The sequence below is a fragment of the Chanodichthys erythropterus genome, chromosome 15 (assembly GCF_024489055.1).
Source record: "Chanodichthys erythropterus isolate Z2021 chromosome 15, ASM2448905v1, whole genome shotgun sequence".
NCBI classification, from domain to species: domain Eukaryota; kingdom Metazoa; phylum Chordata; class Actinopteri; order Cypriniformes; family Xenocyprididae; genus Chanodichthys; species Chanodichthys erythropterus.
The window spans coordinates 14,237,458-14,251,926 of record NC_090235.1 but is presented as its reverse complement, the minus strand read 5'-3'; the positions used below and the strand labels follow the sequence as shown (position 1 = coordinate 14,251,926).

Here is a 14,469-nt window from a genome sequence, read left to right as displayed (position 1 = left end):
TTATTTAAAATAGAAATCTTTTGTAAAAATATACAATTGTACAGTGATTTATTTTTTATTTATTTATTTTTTTTTTTTGAAAGAAATTAATACTTTTATTCAGCACGGATGTGTTAAATTGATCAAAAGTGACAATAAAGATTTATATTGTTAGAAAACATTTATATTTTGAATAAATACTGTTCTTTTCAACCTTTTATTCATCAGTGAATCCTGAAAAAAGTATCACAGGTTCCAAAATAATATTAAGCAGCACAACTGTTTTCAACATTGATAATAATAATGTTTCTTGAGCATCAAATCAGCATATTAGAATGATTTCTGAAGGATCATGTGACACTGAAGACTGGAGTAATGATGCTGAAAATACAGCTTTGATCACAGAAATAAATTTTATTTTAAAGTATATTAAAATAGAAAACCATGATTTTAAATTATAATAATATTTCACAATTATTGTTTTTTCTGTATTTATTATGAAATAAATGCAGCCTTAATGAGCATAAGAGACTTTGTTCAAAAACATTAAAAATAGTAATGTTTCCAAACTTTTGACTGGTAGTGTAAATGTAAATATTGTTCTAGGAAGTATATGTGAGAAGTGTGCCGTTTGTAAATCATTGTGGGACTGATGTTTGATTTAAAGTTTCTCATTAAAATCTCCAACTAAAAGGAAATGTTAATAAACTAGAGGAATTGAATGTAACATGTTCAGTGCAGAAGCTGGAATATTCTGGAATTGTGTTGTGCAATGTAGCAAAAAAAAAATATATATGACTATATCATATATAAAGGTCACGGTTTACACATCCATCACTGTCACAATACTAACTGTTCTAATACTAATTGAAACTAATTCTAATCTCTTCTATATTTATATGTGCTCAGATGTGATGTCAGCAGCAGGAAGTGATGTGAACTCAGCCGTGGATTCAGTCTCTGGTCAGTGTCACACACATTATGATCTCATGTCTGATATTAGTGTGTGAGGTTCAGTGCTGACATCAAGAGTGTCTGTGTTTGTACCGACTTAACCATATATTGGAGACAAATTTGTACCTAGATGTGAGCTTAATCTGAAAAAACTAATTTTTTCCAAATTTGACCAATCTTTGTTTAATCATTATTGATCATGTGTGTCTCTTCAGTATAGTCGTATCTCTAATAATAGTAAAATGTGTTATGTGTAGCTAGTGTTATATTGTAATGCTCAAAACATATTTGAAACAACAACACAATAAATTCTTTAAACATCTTACCTTTGGGGATTTAAGACAAGTTGGAGATTATGCTGATTTTAAGATAGTTATATTACTTTATAACTTGTTAAATATGGATATTTTTCTTACACAAATGCATCACTTTGCTTCAGAAGGCCTTTCTTGACATAAGAAAGAACAAAAGAAAACACTAAATCAATGACATTAAAAATATAATGTCTGTCTCTGTAGGAGTGAAGCAGCTTCCTGATGCGGCGAGTCTGAGCGGCGGCTATCACTACACTCTTCTGGGCGCGTGTGTGCTTGTGGCGTTCATGTTGGGTGCCATCGTGTCGGGTCTGCTGGTGTCATGTTACTGCAGTCAGAGATCCCAGCGGGCACAAGAGCCCGAGGCGGCACTTCCTCACGCGCTCTCGCTCAACAGCCTCGCCAAACTCAACCGTCTGCTGGACGCCAACCCGGACAAGAACGACGTCACGTCCTCCCAGATCTACAGCTCCGGCCCGCCCTGCCGGCAGCCGCCCGTTAAACCACACGCAGCTGTGGAGGAAGAGTTGGTCTCGACGCTGCCCACCCCGGATTCCACTCCCGAGCTGCCAATCAAGAACTTAAACACTCTGAACAGCCAATGGGAGAGAAGCCACACCCACAACTCCACCCTGCAGCTGTTTCCAACAAATCAGACACTTTCTAGCAATCACACTCCTTCAGAAAACCACAGCGATGACATCCATGAACACATCCAGCATCAGGAAGGACGTGATGTCACCATTCCAGGGTCGTATATGATGCCAACATCATATTACAGTTGCCTAAAAGAGACGCCTGAAACCACAACGCTTCAACAGATTCCACTACAAGCGCTTCTCGAGCGACCGGACGCCATCACAGGCCAATCACAGCGCAAAGTCCTTATCAAAATGGGCAACGGGGTCACAACGGCCCGCCAGCACACTTTCAACCAGAAGTCGCTGCAGTCGGCCAACATCTACGAGACACACAGGCCGCTACTCGCGGGCGGCTCGTGTCTGACGCGACAGCACAGCTACAGCGAGCCTCCTCACCTCCAGAGGGCGGCCATCATCAGACGCACAGCGTCGCTCAAACCGCAGATCCCGCCTAAACCCATAAACATTCCCGCCAAAACGCTACACCTGCCCTCTGCTGCCACGCACGGCAGACACAACTACTGACCTCTGACCCCGAGAGCTGCTGTCTTCACTCGGCAAAGTACGACTAGAGGAAAGGTCAGAGGTCAAAAACAGCAAGTTTGGAATCGAATACAAGCATACTGATTACTGCTCAGTACATATCAAACATGATTTCAGATAAAAACACTATTTTGCATTTTAAAACAATTTTAAAAGCTCAGCAAATGGGATTTTTTAAATTGTTTTTTGGGGGATTTTTGCAGAAAATAAGCTCTGTGACCAAGAAAAGTTTAATTTTTACGTGTTTTGTTCATGATCATTTTCACAAATGAACACAACCTTTATTCATTTTAAAGGCTGATACAATCAGCCGAAGCAAAAAGCTTCAAACACGGTCACATGACTTCAACATCACCACCATTAAGCTTCAACAACTCGTTCAGTCTTTATATAAAATCGACAAGCTGGAAACTTTGAATTTTGAGAATGAGTTTCTAGAGCGCGATTATAAACACATCGAGTCTTTGAAAGCAGCTAGTAAGATGAGTTTATCTGTTTAATGTCCCATCTTCCCGTTTAATGCCACTCGGAAGCAAACAATTTTTAAGAGCTTAAAATAAAGCGTGAAAACGTGAGAATATCTTAAGATTGTTCACAACAGATTTTACAGGCATTTAACCAAAGACACATTCAATAACTCAATGACTTCAAGACGATGGAAACAGTAATACTGACTCGTTTCTTGAACGTCAAGTGAATTGCATTGTGGGATAGAGTATTCCATGTTCGTATTCATTAACACACTGTGTCCAGTAAACACACTGCAGTAGTATGAACAGTATGCTCTTCTGAACATGATTCCAGCTCAGAAAATGGGATAACATAATGCAGTTGTCGCAGTGACACTCTGTTTTCATCGAGAGCACCATGTGACCCGGAGAACGACACGAGCCGGACTGAACCCACCAATATCTCACAAGCATCACATTAGACTGACATGATTAAGGCTGAGGAATTAATGATAATGTGTTTGGACTCATTTGTGCCTTACATGATGTTTGAGAGAGAGCTGAGGTCAGAGGTGATGATGCTGACACTAACCCATAACCCCTTCCCTCTCTAAGGGACGTCTCCTGGACTCTCAGTGGCCGTCGGTCAGCTGATGCAGGACCGTCTGAAGAGCGTGACTTCATGAGCAGTGTCACAGACAGGTTTCTTCTGAGGTGTAAATGTCATGCAGAAGACGGAAAAATGAGGGAGCCTCCAAAAATAATGCTGACTGGTGAAACTTTTACTTTAAAATAGTTGTTTTCATTTTGCTTGCAAAAATACACTTCTTTGATCAGAAAACACAGGAATATTTTAAAAAGTAACTATTTTCAGCAAATAAGAGCGACAGGATGTGAAGTCATGCTTGTTTTAATAAACTATGCAAAATGATGAGTAAGTGCTGTGCTCTCACACTATAGGACATCCTGAAGGCTTTATTCTGTTAATTCGTTTTGAAGCAAAATCACCTAAATGAAAGTCTACACTGCAAAAAATACACAAACTTTATTTTTATCAATATTTCAGAACACAAATATCTTCAGTCATTTTGCGTCTCCAGTAAATGTTTATTGATTTAAGAATGTTTAGATGTTTGCACAGGAAAACGAGACAGGAAGAACAGTTTTTTGCAGTGCATGATTGGTTTTCAGCCGAGATCTGTGACGTTCAGAGCCTCTGCTCGTCTTTCACGGCACAGAATCACAGGTCAGAGTTCAATCCACTTCTGTACGCTGTAAGACACAATGATTTCATGTTTGTATACCAGCCGCCATGCATTTCTGCGTGACACACCCCCCGCTCTGACAGTAGCCCCGCCCACCTGATCAGCAGAGGCTGTGATTGGTGCATTCTGATGTTTTGTGTCACAGTATATTTTTTGTGAACTTGTTTAAAAAGAGCACTATATTCTGAGAGATGTGTGAATTTGTGAACTTCTCAGGTTATTGTGTGTCATCTGAACAAACTCGCTGATCATTAATGATGATAAACACTTGCTATGCACTTAATAAAAGAAACATTGCTAAGACATGCTAACACATATTTCAGTGTTTCACTCGATCACATGATCTCTTCAGATCCCTGGAGCGATGGAGATTAAATATGAACTGCAGTCATTAGTGAGTATTTGACTTTATTCTCTTTCATATCATCAAAGATGATGTTTTCAGCTCAGTACAGAACCAGAGAAGATGAGTGCGATTCATTAGTGTCGATCTGAAGGCCGTGATTAACAGTTCAAGATTTATTCTATTGATCAGTTCTGCTTTAATTATAAAACATGCTGCATTAATATCCAACACACACACACACACCTCTTCAGTCTTCAACATCTTTAATACATCTAAAATAAATTCAACCTGAATATGAACAACTCCAGCTTCATAAGTCATGTTCAAACTAGATATAAATAAAATAAAAAGTTTGATTAGCACTTCTACTCAACAATCACAGACTTTCATCAGCCGCTGGTCATTTATAAGCGTTCGCTTTGTGTTTCGGCAGAAAACTGAAGTTTTTAGGAACCGGACCCAACAGCATCTCACTGCAGAGCAAACACAAAACATCACGTTAGTTATAATTAGAAATTAGTACATCAATTATTTAAAAAAAAAAAACATTTTATTCATGACACACACCAAACACTCATTGTGAGAGAAATTTGGCCAGTAAATACTAATTCTTTGTTCATTTCAGTCTATAAATTCATATGCAAAAACATAATGTGAAACCAAAAATACACATGCGTTAAATTCAACAGATACAACTCAATTAAGCAGTTTAATAGTTATTTCCATCCAAATTTGTGAATTTAACTTTTGCGCAAAATTGGAATATGGCATAAAATATTTGCTAATAAAGCAGCGTTTCCCTCTCATGTGTTCAAGAGGGCAAAATCATCACTTCCTTGTGCAGTATATCAGTAATAAAACGGAGTTGTTTCAATCAGGCTCTTTCTCCTCCATCATAAATGAGTTTGTCTCAGAGCGTCAGACGAAACACAGTAAACGCTGTCATGTGATCTTGCCTTCGGATGCTGGTGTTTGGGAACACAATCATGTGAGACGCTTCTGGAGGAATGAAACCAAATCATTCTGATGACAGACTTTGGCTCAGACGTTTCAGAACCACCAAACCAACATTTGAGATGCTGCGATGTGATTCGTCTACTGGTTAGTGCAGTTATCCAAGCACAGCCTCTGCTGAGGCAAAGTCATGTGAGGATTTTTGTGACTTATTCGGTAAATACGTTTCCATCGTAGTTTGTGCGAGTCTTCTTATCGGATAAAAAAAAATTATTAGTTTTTATGTGCATTTTTAGATTTTGTACACTAATCTAACTAAATCTATCCATCTCATAGTAACCACCCAGAACAACCTAGCAACCACACAAATCACCCTGGCAACATCCTAGCAACCACCCCGAGCACCTTAGCAACCGCATAGCAACCACCCGAGTACCCTAGCAACAGTATAGCAACACATTAGCAATGCCCCTAGTACCTTAGTAACCGCATAGCAACACCTTAGCAACCACTCGAGTACACTAGCAACTGCATAGCAACACCCTAGCAACCACCCGAGTACCCTAGCAACCACATAACAACACCCGAGTACCCTAACAACCGCATAGCAACACTTTAGCAATGCCCCTAGTGCCTTAGTAACCGCATAGCAACACCCTAGCAACCACCCCATAGCAGCACCTTAGCAACCACTCCGAGTACACTAGCAACTGCATAGCAACACCTTAGCAACCGCATAGCAACACCTTAGCAACCACCCGAGTACCCTAGCAACGGCATAGCTACACCCTAGCAACCACACAGAATACCTTAGCAATCGCATAGCAACACCTTAGCAACCACATAGCAACCGCCTTGAGTACCCTATCTATCAAAACTACTGAACTAAAACAAACTCTCATATTTCAAACTTTCTGGACCGTTTTTTTCAAGCCAACTTAAAGTTTGTCTTGACAAACTTTTTTTATCTAGAGATTTTGTGCATCTTGCCATTTCAATCCAGTGTTTATGCGATTTCCCAAAAATGTGCAAAAAATTGGTGAGAAAGACACTTAATTCATCAAAAGCGTCACCTGATCTGTATCCAGTCGCCCACATGTTGACTGGCCATCAGAGACTCCATGTAATCCCGGCCCATGTAGAACGGCGGACGCTCGTTGATCTTCTGCGGGACTCTCTCCAACAATCCCACGGGAATATACCTGAACACACGTTTACACTCAACTTCACACAGGATTGGAACGTCACTTCTGTGTGAACAATCCCTTGTAAACTCATCACCTGCACAGGAAGGAGAGCCACTCCAGCATGAAGCTGCGTGTCTTCTCCACGCCCTGCGTGTCGGAGCCCCAGTGCTCCAGGCCGTAGTTGGTGAAGTCCCGCAGGATGTCCAGACGCTCACTGGAGGAAATGTCCCAGTGTCTGCTCTCCTTGATCTCCGTGAACAGCCACGGCTTGATCAGCGCGCCCCTACCAGACAGGAAGTGGTTATTTCAGGACAGAACAGACACAGATGGTGCAGTCGAAGCAGACGCGGGCGGACTCACCTCGCCACCATGATCCCCGACACTCCCGTCTCTCTGGCCTTCATGGCGTCTTCATACGACAGGATATCCCCGTTACCTGCGGGAGACACAGAGTCAAAGCATCTGAAGTATGGAGTATCTTCATCATCCGCCGGCTTCAGTGTGTTTACCGAACAGCGGTACGGGAGCTGCGAGTTTGGAGCAGGTGTCGATATACTCCCAATCAGCTGACTTCGTGTAACGCTGCTCCCGTGATCTGCCGTGCAGCTGCGGAGGAAAACACATTCAGTGATTCGTCAGGATGAAGGCGAGTTGAACCGCGACTGATGAAGTTTCGTCATACCGTGATGAGCGACACGCCCCATTTCTTCAGCTCTGGGATCAGCTTGTGCGCGATGTTGCAATTCTGCTGAACTCCCGTACGGATCTTAACCGTTAACGGAACGTCCAGAACCTGCGGAAGAGAAAACGAGATACAACATTATCACGGTGTCTTTCTCCAATTCTGAACGCAACACATAAATACAAATGTTTCTTTCTTCAGTCGAAAATTATTATATACTTGCACTAGCATATTGTATATGACAATTTAGTTCAGACTTTGACCTGTGGAGGGCAGTAATACACTTCTATTAGAGGAGAAGGAGCATTTATGGTTAAGATGTGTATAATTTCTTTTTTTTTTAGAAAATGGCTGATTGTTTCTCTAGATAAGACTCTTATTCCTCATCTGGTATCGTTTAAAGCTCTTTGAAGCAGAATCTGAAATCGAACTGGATTCACTCTGATGAAAATGTGTGAATGTAAACAAACCTACTGATGTCCAATGATGAAGCTCAACGCCGCGATACAAACAAACATCAGACACTCTAAACAGTGATGATCGAGGTTTCTCTGTTCACTTACTGAATTCATTCCCCTCACGATTTGTTCAAATTTGCAGGTTCGTGTCATGAGGCCACATCCGCCACCCTGAAGAAACACAAATCAATTAATCACTGCTTAAACGTTCACAAAAAACGACTGTTCTCCTGTTTTGTTGAAAATATGGGTGCGCTATTTGTGTTCTGGGTCAAACTGACCTTTAGTTTCCATGCAAAAATCAACATGATGAAAAACAGATTCATGTAAAAACCTGACTAAAAAATATGAAAAAAAAAAAAAAGTTGCACATTGAATATTAGCTGTACAGATACAATAAAAACATTTCTTTGTTTATGATTACTTGAAGTGATATATTTGCACACTGAGGCACAACTACTGCATGTATAAATAGTATTTATTGCAATTTGTACTTGTTGAAAATGCCTCTGTCAAACCCAGGTGAGGGTTAAATGAGTTTCTCACACTAGTTATTGAGACCCAAAACCAAAAAACATCCTTTCACAGATTAATTTCGGCTGTAAAACTCAGATGAAGAAACCGCAAATTCTACTTGGATGATTTAGAAAGCAGAGTCTTTAATTTCGAGTAAACTTTCGAGTTCTCATGCATTTTATATTTTGACAAGCTATGATAAAAGGTTTTCAGATTTTTACACAAGTGTTGATTTCTGGCGAAGTGCACGGGCAATTTGAACACAAAACTTTGCACATTCATGATCCTAAGTGAGAAATATTCACAAAATTTCAAGAAATAAACAGTATTTCAAGCAGTTTAAAAATGAAATGTGGGTCAAATCGACTTCTATATATAGTAAATAATGACCAAACGTTAATTTGTGCGTGATCCATTCCTAAACACGCGTGTTCTGTGCATTACCTTCTTGTAAACGAGATCGATGGGGCAGCCGGAGTTTATGTCCACAAAATCCACATCGATGTTTTGATTGAGCAGCTCGGCACATCTGGTCATGGTGTCTGGAAAACAGCCTTCCAGCTGCAACACAACCTCACCATCAGATTTACCAGAAATACAAGTTTACAGCGAGTAAAAGTGGTCACATCTGCATCGAACTCGTGATCTACATTCACCTGTAGTGTTTTGCCTTAATTAACACCGATACAGTATCAACACATGGACCCGGTTTGGCTTTATGAACAGCTCGTATTTATGAAAGCAGTCAATAATTCACTGATGATCAAACACTGATATGAACAGGTGTATTGTGTCGTACCTGAACGCCGAACAGGTCTTCAGTGGCGTGTCTCTTGAGAAGAGCCCATTCAGACGCCTGACCCTGCAGCAGGTTGGTGCACATGGCCATCTCTCCACACGTGACGTCGGCTCCGAAGCGCTTGCACACGCGCCGGAACGGCAGATTCCCACACTGCACAGAAAACACCCAATGAGCTGCGAGAAACACGTGACTGACGGTAATTGTAATCGAGCGAGTTTACCGTGGTGAGAGGAGCCAGATAGAGCTTGTCTCTGAAATCCACCTGAGATGCATGAAAGACAAGATTTCAGAATGAAATATTAGTAGAGCAAAGATAAAATATAGAAAATATAAAAAATTAATTTATATAAAATGTCTCAACTTTTAGGAGATCAAAAATGCATCAAGGAGGAGAAAAAAATAATAAAACATGAATAAAAATGAATACATTTGCAATATTACATCTGTTTGATTTGCATTTGGCTGGTGATTTAATGCCATGTCGGCATCCTTGACTATATTCATGGCAAACAACGTCGAAATACTATAAAAGAGCAATTTAAAAGCTTATACAGTTGCATGAATAAGTATGTGAATCACTTGCAGAATCTGTGAAAATGTTAATAATTTTAATAAAATAAGAGAGATCATACAAAATGCGTGTTATTTTTTGTTTAGTACTGTCCTGAGTAAGATATTTTACATAAAAGATGTTTGAATTTAGTCCATAAGACAAAAAAAAAAAAGCTGAATTTATTAAAATAACCCCATTCATAAGTTTGTGAAGCATTGATTCTTAATACTGTGTGTGGTCACCTGATGATCCACGACTGTTCTTGTGTTTTGTGATGGTTGTTCATGAGTCTCTTGTTTGTCCTGAGCAGTTAAACTGAGCTCTGTTCTTCAGAAAAATCCTCCAGCTCCTGCAGATTCATCAGTTTTCCAGCATTTTTGCATATTTGAACCCTTGATGTGATTTTGAGATTCATCTTTTCACACTGAGGACGACTGAGGGACTCAAACTCAACTATTAAAAAAGGTTCAAACATTCACTGATGCTCCAGAAGGAAACACGATGCATTAAGAGTCGGGGGGTGAAAACTTTTGAATTTGAAGATCAAGGTAAATTGTATTTAATTTTTCTTCCGGGAAACATGCAAGTATCTTCTGTTGGTTCCGGAGGGCAGTACTAAATGAAAAACAATGATATTCAGGCAAAATAAGAAAAATTTGGACATCTTCATCTCGTTCAAAAGTTTTCACCCCCCCGACTCTTAATGCGTCGTGTTTCCTTCTGGAGCATCAGGGAATGTTTTAACCTTTTTTAATAGTTGAGCTTGAGTCCTTCAGTTGTCCTCAGTGTGAAAAGATGAATCTGAAAATCATTCAGTCACTGCTGGAAAGAGTTCAAATATGCAAAAATGTTTGAAAACTGATGAATCTGCAGGATATGGAGGATATTTCTGAAGAACAGAGCTCAGATTAACTGCTCAGGACAAACAAGAGACTCATGAACAACCATCACAAAACACACAAACAGTCGTGGATCATCAGGTGACCACACACAGTATTGAGAATCAATGCTTCACATACCTATGAATGGGGTTATTTTAATAAATTCAGCTTTTTTTTTTCACTTATGGACAAAATGCAAACATCTTTTATGTAAAATATCTTACTCAGGACAGTACTAAACAAAAGACAACATGCATTTTGTGTGATCTCTCTTATTTTGTTAAAATTTTGCACATTTTTACAGATTCTGCAAGAGGTTCACATACTTTTTCTTGCAAGTGTATATGGATTAAAACCCTGTATACATCCGTTTTAACAAGAAATATAATATGTTATTCCAAACACACCTGTTTCTTTTCACACGGTCGCAGCTTGATGATGTCAGCATCTGTAATCGGCCCCACAGTCTTCACCGGAGGAACGGCACACTCCTGCAACACAACCAATATTTACATAATTGATTAAAGACCATATTATGCCCACAAAGTCTTGAGGTTGTTTTTGGGCTCTACTAGATTGATTATTTTCCTCATACTGTTGCAGCTCCTCAACAGGCCCCGCCCCTTTATTCTGCTTATTAATTATTTAAATTAGTCATATTGAGCAGTGAAATGATATCTGATGTTTCACCTTTGTTTCTGGAGCGTTATCAGCGTCTCTCGGGCCGCTCTGATTCTCCTCCGGCTTCTTCCCGCGGGTGACGGTCTTCAGATACGCCTCGGCGCCCTTGAAGCTCACCTGTTTCTTGCGCAGGCGTCTCTGCAGGTCTTTGTCCAGGTGGTTTCGGACAGTCTCTCTCTCAGCGGAGGGTTTGTAGAGATCCTCGTTCACCAGGTTCTTCAGCTCGGCGCTCGTGTGAGCTTTAGCGAACCTGCAGGTGACGCCGTAGTGACACTTGCCGAAGGTGTTGAACAGGTAGCACTGATCTCCCAGATCCGCAGCTTTGCTGGACATGTACTCGGACACGTCGTGGAGGAAGCGGCACTTATCGCCGTAGAAGCACTTGGTGTCTCGCTCCTGAAAGGTCAGTGTTAACTAATGAAATTAAATCGTTCTGATAAACCAAACCACACTTCAGTATTATCAAGTGAGCACCTGAATGATTGACGGACACAGTCGTCTGTCCTCGTAGCTCTGAGGTTTCATGTGAGGTCTGGATTTATTCTGTCCTCTCATCTTCTTCTTCTTCTCGTTCTTGTCTGGCTCCTCCTGCGCTCCATCGCTGTCCAGCCGGATCCTTTTCTGCTCCGGTTCTCCGGAGTCTCGCTCCGCATCCTCGCTCTTCTGACCCGGCCGGCCCGACTCCAGAAACGCGTGGAACTTCTCTTTGGTGGTGAGGAACCTGGGGAACGTAGATGTTTGTGTGTTTGAGAGCTGTTTGGATATTGTTATTAATATCATCATAATCAGAACACAAATATATTTATGAACGTACAGCTCTTTAATAGCTGCAGTTCCTCTCTCAACCTCCACAGCCGACTCCATCCTGAACTCAAACCTGCTGAGAAACCAGAAAAACAATCGTCATGGTTCAGATGTCTTCACCCTTATAGGGTCTTTTTAGACCCCAAATGACGTTTGCTAACATTAAAAAAAAAATGTCTCTTTGTCCAAATGACACAGTTGTTAACACTTTTCTATCTACTTTCTAGATCTACAAATACACAAATTTAAAAAAATGGAGTGATATCTTGTTTTTAATGTTAGTGTAAAAAAAAAAAAGTCACAGTCAGGGTCTTTGGGGTCTCCAGAGACCCCAGCCAACAAAATGTAATTTTGTAACAAAATAATTGTTTTTAAAAAAAAAACAAATGTAATTTTACTCTGTTTATTAATGTTTTTACTCCACATTTGTGCAGTTTTTGAAGGATTTATCATATTTTTAAATTTATATAAATACATTAAAAAATATTTTTTAAATAAAATTCACTTTATAAAAGACCCACATTTCTAACTTTCATTCATGGGGATAACATGGATAATTTGACATGGTTTAGTGTGAGATTTTTGCCCATCTTTTGGAAAATGCAGTTTTAAAAGTAAAAAACGATCACTTTTACCAGTAGATGGCAGCAGAGATCCACTATTTGCTGTTTGACTGACTGAAAGACTCTTTTCACAAGTATTTTCAGTTGGATTCATATCTAAGTGTTATGAAATCACAATTATGACAATAAAAATAACTTTTTGTCAACGTTTAGGCATCTTTTTGTACTGAAAAAAAATACGTTTTTCAAAAATGTTGATTTTGAGGGTGAATTTTGTTCATTTTCTAAGCGGGGTCTCATCATAATGTAACAATATTGAAAAATTGATTTTTTTTTTTTTTTTTTTAATTACAAAAATACTAAACTTTGACAAAAAGTAGCTTTTATTGTTATAATTGTGATTTTATAATATTTAGATGTGAATCCAGCTGAAGAATACTTGTGAAAAGAGTCTTTCAGTCAGTCAAATAGCAAATAGTGGAGCTCTGCTGCCATCTACTGGATAAAGTGATCATTTTTTACTTTTAAAACTGCATTTTCCAAAAGATGGGCAAAAATCTCACACTAAACCATATCAAATTATCCATGTTATCCCAATGAATGAAAGTTAGAAATGTGGGTCTTTTATAAAGTGAATTTTACATAAAAAGCTGTTTTTGTATAAAAACCTATTTAAAAAAATATGTTTTAATTTATTTGTATAAATTTAAAAAATTATAAATCCTTCAAAAACTGCACAAATGTGGTGTAAAAACATTAATAAACAGTAAAATTACATTTGTTTAAAAAAAAAAAACAAAAAAAAAACAATTTAGTTACAAAATTCAAAATTCACATCCAGAGACCCTGAGTGTACACCCCAAACGAAGACTGCACAAGGGTTAAAGTGGTCATATTGTGGAAAATAGGACTTTTATTTTGAAACATTTACATATTGAGACCTCTGCAGTACTCAGACCTTTGAAACAGTGTAAAATATGTAAAAATAAATATATATATTCATATATTAGTACAGGTACAATGTCTTAAGGTGGTCATATTGTGGAAAACAGGACTTTTATTTTGAAATAAAAGATCTGATGATGTTGATGTGATATTGTCATTATTATGTGCTCATTAACATAAGACCACCCACATTTACACCTTATGTGAAAAAATAAATAACACAAATAAGATTAAAATAAAATTAAATAAATAAATACATTTGTTTAATCAGATTAAAGAAAGTTCCCCTACAGGTATTTTTACTATAATGAGTAAGAAAAAATGTAACTTTATAAAAATATGTTCTAAATAATATTTAGACATATGAAGTGAAAAATTAACATGATAAATATACAGGAAACTATAAAGATTAATTTGTTTCCATTTTGAGGAAGAGTCCATGGCATCTAAAAGATTGCAAACCCCTGACATAACACATCATTTACATGTTAATTGTAAGCATTAGGACTAACTCTAGCATTATTAGTGGCCTTCAAAGGAAACGATAACGTTAAAAACAGGCTCTTCAGATTTATTTCAGAGTCACACTGGATTAAAAGGGTTAAAGTGCATGACAGCCGAAAACAGCTCGCGCATCTGAAGAGCATGTTTGAGTCTTATTAATATCCGATCATACAGCAGCTCTGAGATCAGTTCAGATTAATATCTGATAATAATGATTGATCATCACTCACCAGCAAGAGAAGTTTCTCTCTGCACATGCAATCTGCAGCCGCGCTACTCTCAGACGGGTCCGACCGGAAACACAAACACTTACAGTGAAGTTCCGCCTCTATACGCGCCCCCGCGGTTCATGATGGGACTACAACATATACTAAAATGATGTTATGATATTAATTTATATTATATATAAAAAATAAACTATCTATCTATCTGAAATGGTTGTTCTGAT

The 14,469-nt window shown here is 38.7% G+C and overlaps 2 protein-coding genes across 7 annotated transcripts in view; one reads left to right on the top strand and one right to left on the bottom strand.

The window, feature by feature from the left end:
* The window catches only part of sema6ca (sema domain, transmembrane domain (TM), and cytoplasmic domain, (semaphorin) 6Ca), a 28,761-nt gene extending 26,348 nt beyond the window's left edge, over positions 1-2,413 (top strand). For all 5 annotated transcript variants that reach the window (XM_067411334.1, XM_067411335.1, XM_067411333.1 and 2 more), the window contains 2 exons: positions 889-942; positions 1,452-2,413. In XM_067411334.1, coding sequence (XP_067267435.1) covers positions 889-942; positions 1,452-2,413 — 1,016 coding nt within the window. The remainder of the gene's footprint in view (positions 1-888; positions 943-1,451) is intronic.
* Positions 2,414-4,829: 2,416 nt separating this feature from the next.
* On the bottom strand, positions 4,830-14,300 carry dus3l (dihydrouridine synthase 3-like (S. cerevisiae)). Of its 2 annotated transcripts, none has more exons than XM_067411340.1 (15): positions 14,252-14,300; positions 12,020-12,082; positions 11,680-11,926; positions 11,215-11,601; positions 10,932-11,015; positions 9,311-9,352; positions 9,088-9,240; positions 8,733-8,849; positions 7,878-7,943; positions 7,315-7,425; positions 7,142-7,238; positions 6,993-7,068; positions 6,727-6,915; positions 6,519-6,647; positions 4,830-4,964 (listed from the first exon to the last, which is right to left on the bottom strand). In XM_067411340.1, the coding sequence occupies exons 2-15, from the start codon at positions 12,067-12,069 to the stop codon at positions 4,892-4,894; spliced, it is 1,821 nt and encodes a 606-aa protein (XP_067267441.1). In that variant the 5' UTR covers positions 12,070-12,082; positions 14,252-14,300; the 3' UTR covers positions 4,830-4,891. The 2 variants fall into 2 exon arrangements, with proteins under 2 accessions (XP_067267441.1, XP_067267440.1); XM_067411339.1 differs by having other exon boundaries at positions 12,020-12,085; positions 14,252-14,298.
* Between the last annotated feature and the right edge of the window lie 169 nt (positions 14,301-14,469).

Coding starts and splice junctions, on each gene's coding strand:
- dus3l (XM_067411340.1), bottom strand. CDS start 12,069: ATGGAGTCGGCTGTGGAGGTTGAGAGAGGAACTGCAGCTATTAAAGAG. Junction 7,069..7,141: donor AGCTCCCGTACCGCTGTTCG/GTAAACACACTG, acceptor TGTCTCCCGCAG/GTAACGGGGATATCCTGTCG. Junction 4,965..6,518: donor GGCGACTGGATACAGATCAG/GTGACGCTTTTG, acceptor TTTGCTCTGCAG/TGAGATGCTGTTGGGTCCGG.